This window comes from Salvelinus alpinus, chromosome 1, assembly GCF_045679555.1.
Source record: "Salvelinus alpinus chromosome 1, SLU_Salpinus.1, whole genome shotgun sequence".
In the NCBI taxonomy this organism is placed as follows: Eukaryota; Metazoa; Chordata; class Actinopteri; order Salmoniformes; family Salmonidae; genus Salvelinus; species Salvelinus alpinus.
This window is the reverse complement of record NC_092086.1, coordinates 81,181,580-81,193,943: the sequence shown is the minus strand read 5'-3', so window position 1 is coordinate 81,193,943 and position 12,364 is coordinate 81,181,580. Positions and strand designations below refer to the sequence as shown.

Here is a 12,364-nt window from a genome sequence, read left to right as displayed (position 1 = left end):
TGGCCACTTTCATCCTTCCTCCTGATGGTGTTTCTATGTAGAAATTGCCAGAACCATATGACATACCCCAAATATCGCCCCCATTGCATTATTCCACAACCCTGTGCTTGAAGCGCTCTTGATATGCATGAGTCTCACGAAAATCTTTTGAAAGGTCTTTTCTTATACATTACTTTTAGTGTAATCACCAGTTCCCACACCCTCATTGAAATACTGTGGGCAGTTTGAAATTGATAAGAGAGAATTGCCAATAGGCCCTATATTAAAAATAGTTGCTGGATTTGGCTTTGAGGTCTGCTTGACTGGAAAATACACTAGTGATGGGGGGGGAAAGAAGAAAGCCCTCACAAGCTTTCCTTTCATCCCCCTCTCCTCCTTTTGTTTTTGGCAATGGCTGCTGCTTCTCTTTCCCCCTCATGTGTACACACGCTCACCGAATTTACTCTGGAGGAGGGAAAAGCGATGGATTCTCACGGACGAATGTGGGCACGAGTGATTAACTGTTTATTTGGGTTGGCCCTCCCTACCATTGTCTTACTTACAAGCTCTCTCTCTCTCTCTCTCTCTCTCTCTCTCTCTCTCTCTCTCTCTCTCTCTCTCTCTCTCTCTCTCTCTCTCTCTCTCTCTCTCTCTCTCTCTCTCTCTCTCTCTCTCTCTCTCTCTCTCTCTCTCTCTCTCTCTCTCTCTCTCTCTCTCTCTCTCTCTCTCTCTCTCTCTCTTCCCCCCCCACTCCATTTCCTCACCACTCTATCTCCCTGTATCGCTCCTTGCCTGTTGAATGTTGCCTCTATGGCAGTTCAGAGAGCAGCCCCTACCTTAGTGCATCACTAATGGTCTGTGTTTGTGTTATGGCTGCCCCCTCCCCCCTCCCCCTCAACGCATCACTCCTTGCACATCATAGGTTGTTTTGAGCTGTTCTATTTTTTTGGTTCATCCCTTTTTCAAAAGAATGTTTTATTTCTCAGCTCCACTTCCTCACTTGACTTCCGATGATGTTGACAAAGCCTTACAAAACTCCCCGCGGTTAATGCATGCTCGCAACTCAGGTAAGGAGTCCCCTGCCCCCCTTCTCTACCTCTGGCTTTGCTCCCGCCACCACAGTATCCTCACACTCACACAGTGCCCACCTATGTATATACAGTGTACTCTTTATATACATTCACACTGCTTTTTTGTATTCATATGATTATCAGATTATGCATCAAGTAATCAAATTGTATCTTTTGTTGTTATTATTTCTAATGTGTTTTTGTTATGTGGGGCAGAAGTTACTGTATGCTGGTGCAGTTATGCATTGTAGCTGTAGAGCGTAGAGGAAAGCATGTGCTAAAGTCTAACGTTGATGCATACTGCTGTAATTGTCCCTGTGCTGCACGAAATCCCTCCCCACATGGATATTCGTCAAAGCAATTAAACTGGAACATTCAGGAATTGTGTCATGAGAGGTTGTCATTACGGGCACATAATCATTTACATAATTTATTAATGATCCTCTCTTTCACTCTCTGCAGGAGGTGCGAGTTTTATTTTTCCCAACACTCCTGTTTATCCCACTGACAACTCCCCCAGAGTCTCCACTAGGCCAGGTGGGTGATTCATCACTCCTATAAGTTTATGTAGATGAGGCATAAGTGCATACTGTAAGCACATCCAATTACACTTGTAGTGGAGCAAGGTACAGGGTTAAAGGAGAAACAAGGAACCACATACCTTGGAGACAAAGTACTACATTTTCCAAATTGCCCAATGCCCATGTACAAATACACATAAACAAAAATGTATTTAGAAGTTTGTCTAAAAAAATGTTTAGAGGTTTTATTTATTTTTCAACTCAAGCATCCCTTGCCCTTAAAATAATACTCCAGACTGCAGTAGTTGTGTCTCTGTGTTTGGGCCGCTTGTATTATGGGAAGTTTCTGGCAATCCACAACTCTTGCCTCAGACCGATGAGGTGAACCACAGAAATGCACTCACCCATCAGTATATTTTAGTTTTTATCATAGCGCCCTCTAGGGTTAAGGTTCATAGCTGCAGGCAGCAGGTTCATTTGTCATTTATGATATTTTACAGACCTGGCTTATGAAGCAGCCAGAAGATCTGGCTGGGCTCCTCAAGCTGTGTCTTCCACCAAAGGTAAGGAGTCACAATGTACTGCACATCGGTCCTTTGTCAAAACATGGCACTCCCTTTGGTTTTCATCTATTGGGAAATGTGTAATAGTACATTACAGTGAATTTAAAAGAATAGGCCTACATCTTTACAAGCCTGTAGACTAAACATAAACAAAACAGGTCAGACACAATCAGAAAACAGGAATTTGGATACCTCAAGATAAGAAGCTATTTCTCCACTGTATACACTTGGAAATTTGCTCTCAGGGAAACCCCCTGTTAATATTTTGGGAACTTTATCCCTCAAGGTTCCCAGCCCTCCCCAACCATTGTCACCAAAACAGAGGAGCAGAGGCCTCAGCTAGGTAAAATATAAGCTTGAACAGTACTCTGAAATAGATGTTGACTGAGCCGAAAAAAGAAATGTATCCTACTAATGTGAATGTTTTTCACTTCTTAGATCCTTACCAGATCCTGGGGCCCATGAGCAGCAGGCTGGCAAACCCCGGTGAGTTTTCGGGTGGGTGGAAGTGATTATCACTTCATTAGACAAGATGAAAGATTTTAGATATTCATATTACAACAAAGGCACCATTTATATAAATAGTTGTTTGTTAGTGACTTTTGCTATGAGTAGTTCTTGTGGTGTTGACTGTAACATGTCTTTTTGTAGTTGTTATGGTGATGACCGCCTGTCTATCTCCAGACTGTATTATACATTTTTTATGTGTTGATTCCATGTCTCTGTCCAAGACTGTATTATAATTGTTACGATATTGACTCCCTGACTCTGTCCAGACTGTATAAGTAATTGTTACATGTTGACTTCCTGTCTCTGTCCAGACTGTGGCCGGGACTCAAACAAACCGCAATCCGCCGACATCGCACTACTCTTGAGCTTTAAAGGTAATTTACGTTTGAGCTGACATCCGTAGCGTTTACCTTGAATGCGATCGTGAACTTCAAGGAAATTGCCTTTGAAAGTGAAGTGCAGTGTGATGTCGGCGTAGTGCGGTTTGAATCCCAGCCAGTATTAGTAATTGTGACTGTGCTGACACCCTTTCTGCCTGCAGGCTCGGGACAGATCCAGCTGTGGCAGTTCCTGCTGGAGCTCCTGTCAGACAGCGCCAACTCCGGCTGCATCACTTGGGAGGGCACTAATGGTGAGTTCAAGATGACCGACCCTGACGAGGTGGCGAGGCGCTGGGGCGAGAGGAAGAGCAAGCCCAACATGAACTACGACAAGCTGAGCCGCGCCCTGCGCTACTACTACGACAAGAACATCATGACCAAGGTGCACGGCAAGCGCTACGCCTACAAGTTTGACTTCCACGGCATCGCCCAGGCCCTGCAGCCCCACCCTCCAGAGTCCTCCATGTACAAATACCCCTCCGACTTATCCTACATGAGCACCTATCATGCACACCAGCAGAAGGTCAACTTTGTCACGCCTCACCCCCAAGCGCTACCTGTCACCTCCTCCAGCTTCTTTGCTGCCCCCAACCCCTACTGGAATTCCCCCACCGGTGGTATCTACCCCAACACCCGGCACCCAGCCACTCACATGCCCTCTCACCTGGGGACTTACTATTAGACCTGCCAGGGGGAGGTCGTCTCGCAACTCTAAAACTGGGGGAAGAAACGGGAATAAACCGACAAACACAAAGGGCAGTTTAAGAACCAAATGAAAACGGGCAGGATCAATAATGAAGGAATAATGTAGAGGTAGGGTGTATGAGCTAGAGGTAGGGTTTCATGCCCTAGAATTACTGGTGTAATTCTAGGGCATGAGCAGGTAAGGGAACTCAAGGTTTTTTAAAGGATTGAGAGGAGGGTTACAGACATGTCGCTATAAGACGATATAGGAGGGCACACTGTAAAAAGGGCAATAGAGGATGTTGCTATGACCAAGGGCATTGTGCGACGTATAGTTTCTGAGAACAATGAAAGACAAGTCTGAGTAGACGTAAAAGGGAGTTATCAGTGGACTATTTAACATGATCATGTCCTTTTTATGAAGGGTGATAAATATACCCCAAAAATACCATATCTGCATGAACAGTTGCTTATTATATATTATTTTTTTAAACTATTAAACTACCTTATTTAAAGAAGTTAACATATCAAAGACTGTACAGATTAGGCAAGGTAAGTGAGATGTAAGTGAGGAGAGGGGTGTGGTGTTGCAAATGAGTGTGTACTTTAGAGTACACAGAGGAAGTAGGGAGGAGTACTAAACTTGGCTGTAGTAAACTGTGAAATGAGCACCAGCAGGAAACACCTTGGGTAGACTTGTGCTAGATGGTCATGTCATATGACCATGGATGGACTCACAGACTGTTTGTGACCAAGGGTGGGGAAACATCAGAGAGGATGGCGGATCATCAAAAGACAATGAAATATGTGAAAAATTAAGTATTATTCCTTTGGATATTATTAGCCTTATGTCTTATCAGTATTATTATACTATATGGTAGTGCATATGGCATTATTGAACGTAAAGGAACTTTTTTTTAACTTGATTGTTATTCTTGAAAACAATTCATCAGTGTTTTGGAAATTGAGAAAAACTGGAAATAAGATTCGTAAAATGTAATGTGTGACCTCAAATATTTTTAGAAGGAAGGAAGGGTTTTCTTGACCAGTGCCTTACCACAGAAACTCCCAGTTCACCTGAAGAGATTTTACGAAGTGCTAATTTTGTATTATTGTTTTTCTGAGTCACGAACGCTGTGCGTTTGTTAGATTGAAGTATACAAGTCAGTGTTATATTTCTCTTTATATGATAAATATATAACTTATGCATTTATACACTACGAGTTGATCTCAGCCAGCCAAAGACACAGACAATGTTTTTATATTAGATATAGTGACAAAAAAAGTAATTGAAATGGACCAAAGCGGGCAGTAAACAAAAAACTTTTTTTTTTAAACTATTGTTGCCTTTGAACTTTAATCTCTGTAAACAGTTTACAACATAAACTATATATACTAATCTAAAACTGATTGTGTTGGCCAGGCAAGGCATTTCAGACCTGTTCAGTATTATTTTATGGGATGCAGGCTTGGGTAGAACACCTATAAACTGGCAGCCTTGTAAGCTGAGAAACAGGACTGAGATACTGAGATTGTTGACTAAAGGGACGATAAATATCATATACTTTGATAGATTTTCTGCAGTGTAATTTCTAATAAAGTATTTTCAACCAAAGTGCTGTCCTCTCTTGCCTTGGAAGGTCAAAGATTGTGTGTTATTGTGCTCTGTCTGCATACAGTAAAGAGAAGTTGCTCCCATTGTTTTGACCCAAAACGTTCAGTGTGTGCCAACAACCAAACGACAGACCTCGGGTTCGATTCAATCTGTACCGCTGAAGCGTTGCAGATTGCACAATAGAAATGTAAAGGTCATTTCCGATTGAGCCGACAAATGCAGCGTTTGCCGTGAATGCAGTCTCCATTGCCTTTAAATTTCAATCACGCTGTAACTTGGAACTTTTGCGATACGGATTGAGTAGAGCCCTTAATTGGCTCGACTCTAAGAGATGAGGAGTAGAGCAGTGTGGGATGGGGGTAATGGGAAGGGGGATAAAAACATCCCTTCAATCTCATACTGGCATATGAAACATCTCTTCTTCAAAGTCAATGGTTTATTCATAGACAGAAAAAACACAGCTCTTAAGCGCTACACACTAAATAAGTTTTGTTCTATCCCCATCTGCCCTTAGTGTGAAATTTGTATGATATATTAAAATATCCAACTTGAGTGATATAAAGAAACAACATCTTGAATCTGCTTTCCTGGAATCCTATGTACAGGTTAAATATTTCTAGTACAGCAATAGTTGCTGCCACAGTTCCACTCAAACACTGGTACCTGAGACCCAGTCCTTGTTTTGCCTGTATGTCCATATTCTCCTATTATATGGCTTGTGGATCCAAACGATGTGCTAGTTATACACTGCACCTGAATTTACTCTGACCAGAAACATACTGATCATGATGAACATGAGTTTATTTGCTTAAAAGTGTCATCATTCACTCATGCGTATTAGGTTTAGCAGTTATATGAAATATAAACAGATATATTTCCGTAATGCGTGTTTACAAATTGTTTCCAGACAGTAACTGTGGGTCATGTTTATTACCAGTGTCCAACATGTTTGAGCGACCTCTTATTCCTTCTTGTACTCCTCCAGTTTCAGCTTATCTTTGTTGTTGCTGGAGAATGTAGGGTCGCTGCTCACCTGCACCTTGTCAAAGAAGTTAAAGTCGGCCACGTACAGGCCACCAGGGGTGCTGAAGAGCACAGGCTTGAACTTGTAGTCCCACAGGATCTCCTGGGGAACGTATGAGGTGCGGCTCTGACAAGTGGCTGCCGTGGACTCCATGGTGGCATTAAGGGTGACCAGCAGCTCAAAGTCACGCGTCCGCAACCTCTCAGCGGTCAGCCCCGCCAGCGGGCTACTCTCATCCAGCACGTGGTAGAATGTGAGGGGCAGGATTAGGAAGGGGCACTCCCCGCACGAGTCTATGTAGAAGTCCACAGCCGTCTGGCGGATCAGAGTCTTCTCGCCCTCCTCAGTCACATTGGGTGAGAGCAGCTTGCCCATCAGCTGGCACTGGATCAGCAGGCTCTTCCTCAAGTTGGCCACACGCACCATCAGACATAGTTTACCATCGCGGCGGCAGATCACTGCCAACTGGCTGAACTTGATGGTCTCGGCCCGCTTTTTGGGTCGCGCCAGCTTGGCCAGAAAGGCCCCGGTTACAAAGATCTCAGCCAGGCCCGTGGTGACCAGCTGGACCAGCAGGACGAAGATGGCCAGGGGACACTCGTCGGTGATGTAGCGGAAGCCGTAGCCAATGGTAGTCTGCGATTCCAGGGAAAAGAGGAAGGCACCGGTTAGGGTCTCGACGTTCATGACACAGGGCGTGTGGTTGGACAGCAGCTCACCCTCGAAGTCACCGTTGCCCATGCCGATAAAGTAGAAGATGACGCCAAAGAGGAACCAGGTCATTATGAAAGTGGAGGAGAAGAGGGTGAGCTTATAGCGCCACTTCATGTCCACCACCGTGGTCCAGATGTCGTGGAGGTAGATCTTCACCATGCCCTCCATGTTGTCAATGCGCACTTGGTTGTGTCCATTCTTGGAGACGATCCTCCGTTGCACATCTGCCTTCTTGGTTGTCATCTTGGTCTTAAGTGTGTTCTCTGTAGTTGCCACTTTGTTGTCACCCTATTTGCATTGCAAGCAGTGGGACTGAAAAAGAAGAAGCAATGTTAGTCAATGGCAACAAACTAGGACACAGTAGGTAACACAGTTCAGGAATAGTTCAAGCATTAAATGAGCCCGTTGGACAAATGTCAGTTACAAAAACATTCTCACTGGAGCTACTGTAGCTGGTTGGTTTCATCCAGAAATTAGGCAATTGATAAGATATTTCCACACACCTAATTTCACAACACAGATATTTAACCTGTTAGATATTGTATGTCCTCCCTCTGATGTTCACATACAGTATATCACTGACCCAAAAACATTCCTCTAAATAATGTCTAAATATTATGTTATATCTATTCCCCACTGAAACACACTATTTTTACATTTAAACAGGGTTTCTTTAAGAATATATGCAAAACCATGACATTTTTGTAAATCTAGATTCTTCATTTTGCCAGTTGACACGGCAACTAGAAAAATAGAGCTCCTCATGACAGAAAGCTCAGGATTATTATTTCTATGGTTAATAAGAAATTATGGAAAGTTGTAAATTAACTCAGTAGCATGCAGTAACACTTTCTGTAGAACGTCTTACAAAGTTCTTACTTAACTTCTCTAAGTTACTTTTAAAATGCAAGGAAGTTGTATAATACTCACGTTTAGTGTTGATGCCTTCTCAGGTGTGGCTTCATTTGCTCTCAGTAGTTATAATCTGCAATGTGAACCTGCTGTAAAACCCCTTCTTGAGAGTTCCACAATGTTCTCTCCTCTTTGTCCTCTTTGGCACAATGATATTTAGGACATTTTGTGAGAACAAAAAGGAGAGAGAAGGAAAAAAGCTTATTCAATGAGTTCTTGGCTACCTGTAGGTAAGCTTTTATTTCAAGTGTGGGACAAACTCCACCTATCTACCCCACCCTACCAGGGGCAGGTATGCAACAAGTGCTCCCTTTCACACTTTTTTAAAATTCTCTGAACTCATGGTTTGTTTTGTAGTTCCATGCATGATTGTTGTTTCTTTATACACACACCCTGATTTACTATCTCCAAGGCTTAATAATGTACTGACAGATATTCTAAATCCTTGACCAGAACAGAAAATGAAATGACCCTGATCTCAGTCTATATTATTTGACTATGGTATTGTATTAAAGGGAAGATATGATGCAGTCGAAAGCTAAAGACAAATGGAAAAGCTGGGTTCAATATAATGACATGTATTGCCATTATTAAATGGCAAGTCAAATCACAAATCACATTGTATGTAAAATCACCACATCGAAAATACAGTAATTGTTTTTCAAAGCGCATGTACTGTATGTAGGGAACTGGAAAGTGGGGACCCATGACCCATATCTAGCCAATAAGGAATCTGTATAATTGGTAAACACAAGAAGTCTCTCTCCAGATTTAATGCAATCCTCTGTGTAACTATTGCGCTGTGACCTTGGATTACATTACAAGATGTGCAGATAATAGCTCCTTGGGTTATTCATTAACTGAGCTAAGGGCTGGTGCTAACAATATACACTGAGTGTACTGCTCTTTCCATGACATGGGCTGACCAGGTGAATCGAGCTGAAAGCTATGATACCTTATTGATGTCACTTGTTAAATATACTTCAATCAATGTAAATGAAGGTGAGGAGACAGGTTAAAGAAGGATTTTTAAGCCTTGAGACAATTGAGACATGGATTGTGTATGTGTGCCATTGTGAGGGTGAATGGGCAAGACAAAATATTTAAGTGCCTTTAAATGGAGTATGATAGAAGGTGCTAGGCACATTGGTTTGCTTTAAGAACTGCAACGCTGCTGGGTTTTTCACGCTCAGTTTCCCGTGTTTATCAACAATTTGTATTTGTATTTACTATGGATAAATACATTTATTATGCCAAGGCAGCAGCTACTCTTCCTGCGGTCCAGCAAAATGAAGGCAGTTATACAATTTTAATATCATTAAAATACATTCACAACAGATTTCACAACACATTAAGTGTGTGCCCTCAGGCCCCTACTCTACTACCATGTATCTACAACACAAAAGCCATGTGTATGTGTGTGTAGTGCATATGTTATCGTGTGTGTATGCATGTGTCTGTGCCTATGTTTGTGTTGCTTCACAGTCCCCGCTGTTCCATAAATTACATTTTTGTATCTGTTTTTTAAATCTAATTTTACTGCTTGCATGAGTTACTTGATGTGGAATAGAGTTCCATGTAGTCATGGCTCTTTGTAGTACGGTGCGCCTCCCATAATCTGTTCTGGACTTGGGGTCTGTGAAGAGACCTCTGGTGGCATGTCTTGTGTGGTATGCATGGGTGTCCGAGCTATGTGCCAGTAGTTCAAACAGACAGCTCAGTGCATTCAACATGTCAATACCTCTCACAAATACAAGTAGTGATGAAGTCAATCTCTCCTCCACATTGAGCCAGGAGAGATTGACATGCATATTATTAATGTTAGCTCTCTGTGTACATCAAGTACATCTAAGGGCCTTTCGTGCTACCCTGTTCTGAGCCAATTGCAAAATCTCTCTTTGTGGCACCTGACCACACAACTGAACAGTCAACAAAATTACGGTCTGTAGGACCTGCCTTGTTGATAGTGCTGTAAAGAAGGCAGAGCTGCGTTTTATTATGGATTTCTCCATAATTTACAATTTACACTCCAGGGTTACTCCAAGCAGTTTAGTCACCTCAACTTGCTCAATTTCCACATTATACTTTACAAGATTTAGTTTAAGTTTAGGGTTTAGTGAATGATTTGTTCTAAATGCAATGCTTTTAGTTAAAAAAATATTTAGGATGAACTTATTCCTTGTCACCCATTCTGAAACTAACTCCAGCTCTTTGTTAAGTGTTGCAGTCATTTCAGTCGCTGTAGTAGCAGACGTGTTTAGTGTTGAGCCAGTGGCATGTCGTTAGAAAATATTGAAAAAAGTAAGTGCCCTAGACAGTTGCCCTGGGGAATTCCTGATGCTATCTGGATTATGTTGGAGAGACTTCCTTAAAGAACACCCTCTGTGTTCTGTTAGACAGGTAACTCTTTATCCACAATATAGCAGGGGGTGTAAAGCCATAACACAGACGTTTTTCCAGCAGCAGAATATGATCGATAATGTCAAAAGGCACACTGAAGTCTAACAAAACAGCCACCACAATATTTTATTATGAATTTCTCTCAGTCATCAGTCAATTTGTGTAAGTGCTATGCTTATTGAATGTCCTTCCCTATAAGCGTGCTGAAAGTCTGTTGTTGACTGTAAATACCATTGTCTCTGGTAAAAACTATTTTTTCCAAAAGTTTACTATGGGTTGCTAACAGGCTGATTGGTCAGTTATTTTAGCCAGTGAAGGAGGCATCACTATTCTTAGGTAGCGGAATTACTTTTGCTTCCTTCCAGGCCTGAGGGAACACAATAGTAGGCTGAAATTGAAGATATGGCAAATAGGAGTGGCGATGTCGCCCACTATTATCCTCAGTAATTTTCCATCCAAGTTGTCAGACCCGGGTGGCTTGTCATTGTTGATAGACAACAATAATTTTTTCACCTCTTCCACACTCACTTCAAAATTACAACGCATGTCTTTCATAATTTGGTCATATATACTTGGATGTGTAGTGTCAGCGCTTGGTGCTAGCATGTCATACCTAAGTTTGCTAATCTTCCCAATGAAAAAGTAATTCAAGTAGTTGGCCATATCAGTGGGTTTTGTGATGAATGAGCCATCTGATTCAATGAATGATGGAGCTGAGTTTCATTTAAGGTGCTCCAAAGCTTTTTACTCTCATTCTTTATGTCATTTATCTCAAATCAAATTTTATTGGTCACATACACATGAGTAGCAGATGTTAATGTGAGTGTAGCGAAATGCTTGTGCTTCTTGTTCCGACAGTGCAGTGATATCTAACAAGTAATCTAACAATTCCCCAACAAGTACCTAATACGCACAAATCTATACGGGTGAATGAGAATACGTACATATAAATATATGGATGAGCGATGGCCGAACGGCATAGGCAAGGTGCAGTAGATGGTATAAAATACAGTATATACATGTGATATGAGTAATGTAAGATATGTAAACATTAATAAAGTGGCATTATTTAAAGTGACAAGTGATCCATTTATTAAAGTGTCCAGTGATTGGGTCTCAATGTAGGCATCAGCCTTTCTGAGTTAGTGATGGCTGTTTAGCAGTCTGATGGCCTTGAGATAGAAGCTGTTTTTCAATCTCTCAGTCCCAGCTTTAATGCACCTGTACTGACCTCGCCTTCTGGATGATAGCGGTGTGAACAGGCAGTGGCTCGGGTGGTTATTGTCCTTGATGATCTTTTTGGCCTTCCTGTGACATCGTGTGCTGTAGCTGTCATGGAGGGCAGGTAGTTTGCCCCCGGTGATGCATTGTGCAGACCCCACCACCCTCTGGAGAGCCTTGCGGTTGAGGGCGGTGCAGTTGCCGTACAAGGCTGTGATACAGCCCGACAGGATGCTCTCGATTGCGCCTCTGTAAATGTTTGTCAGGGTTTTGGGTGACAAGCCAAATTTCTTCAGCCTCCTGGAGTGGAGTTGATGTTGCACCTTCTTCCCCACACTGTCTGTGTGGATGGACCATTTCAGTTTGTATGTCATCTGTACGCCGAGGAACTTAAAATGTTCCACCTTCTCCACTGCTGTCCCTTTGATGTGGATAGGGGGGTGCTCCCTCTGCTGTTTCCTGAAGTCCACGATCATCTCCTTTGTCTTGTTGACGTTGAGTGAGAGGTTGTTTTCCTGACACCACACTCCGAGGGCCCTCACCTCCTCCCAGTAGGCTGTTTTGTATTTGTTGGTGATTAGGCCCACTACTGTTGTGTCGTCTGCAAACGTGATGATTGAGTTGGAGGCGTGCATGGCTATGTAGTCGTGGGTGAAAAGGAAGTACAGGAGGGGGCTGAGCACATACCCTTTTGGGGTCCCAGTGTAGATGTTTTTAACTACCTTCACCACCTGGGGGCGGCCCGTCAGAAAGTCCAGGACCGAATTGCAC

At 42.6% G+C, this 12,364-nt stretch overlaps 2 protein-coding genes across 5 annotated transcripts in view; one reads left to right on the top strand and one right to left on the bottom strand.

Annotated features, from left to right (window-relative positions):
- Positions 1-5,322, top strand: part of LOC139531456 (transcriptional regulator Erg-like) — a 106,850-nt gene extending 101,528 nt beyond the window's left edge. For 2 of the 4 annotated variants that reach the window (XM_071327915.1, XM_071327926.1), the window contains 7 exons: positions 966-1,046; positions 1,512-1,586; positions 2,071-2,133; positions 2,420-2,476; positions 2,572-2,619; positions 2,955-3,017; positions 3,185-5,322. In XM_071327915.1, the coding sequence (XP_071184016.1) occupies positions 966-1,046; positions 1,512-1,586; positions 2,071-2,133; positions 2,420-2,476; positions 2,572-2,619; positions 2,955-3,017; positions 3,185-3,705 (908 nt within the window). In that variant the 3' untranslated portion in view covers positions 3,706-5,322. The remainder of the gene's footprint in view (positions 1-965; positions 1,047-1,511; positions 1,587-2,070; positions 2,134-2,419; positions 2,477-2,571; positions 2,620-2,954; positions 3,018-3,184) is intronic. The other 2 variants (XM_071327942.1, XM_071327934.1) reach the window with 2 other exon arrangements.
- A 783-nt stretch (positions 5,323-6,105) lies between these two features.
- Positions 6,106-8,235, bottom strand: LOC139531474 (ATP-sensitive inward rectifier potassium channel 15-like). The gene is made up of 2 exons (XM_071327954.1): positions 7,991-8,235; positions 6,106-7,372 (listed from the first exon to the last, which is right to left on the bottom strand). The coding sequence occupies exon 2, from the start codon at positions 7,301-7,303 to the stop codon at positions 6,284-6,286; it is 1,020 nt and encodes a 339-aa protein (XP_071184055.1). The 5' UTR covers positions 7,304-7,372; positions 7,991-8,235; the 3' UTR covers positions 6,106-6,283.
- Between the last annotated feature and the right edge of the window lie 4,129 nt (positions 8,236-12,364).

Excerpts from the sequence above, each read along its gene's own strand:
- LOC139531474 (XM_071327954.1), bottom strand. The coding sequence starts at position 7,303 with ATGACAACCAAGAAGGCAGATGTGCAACGGAGGATCGTCTCCAAGAAT.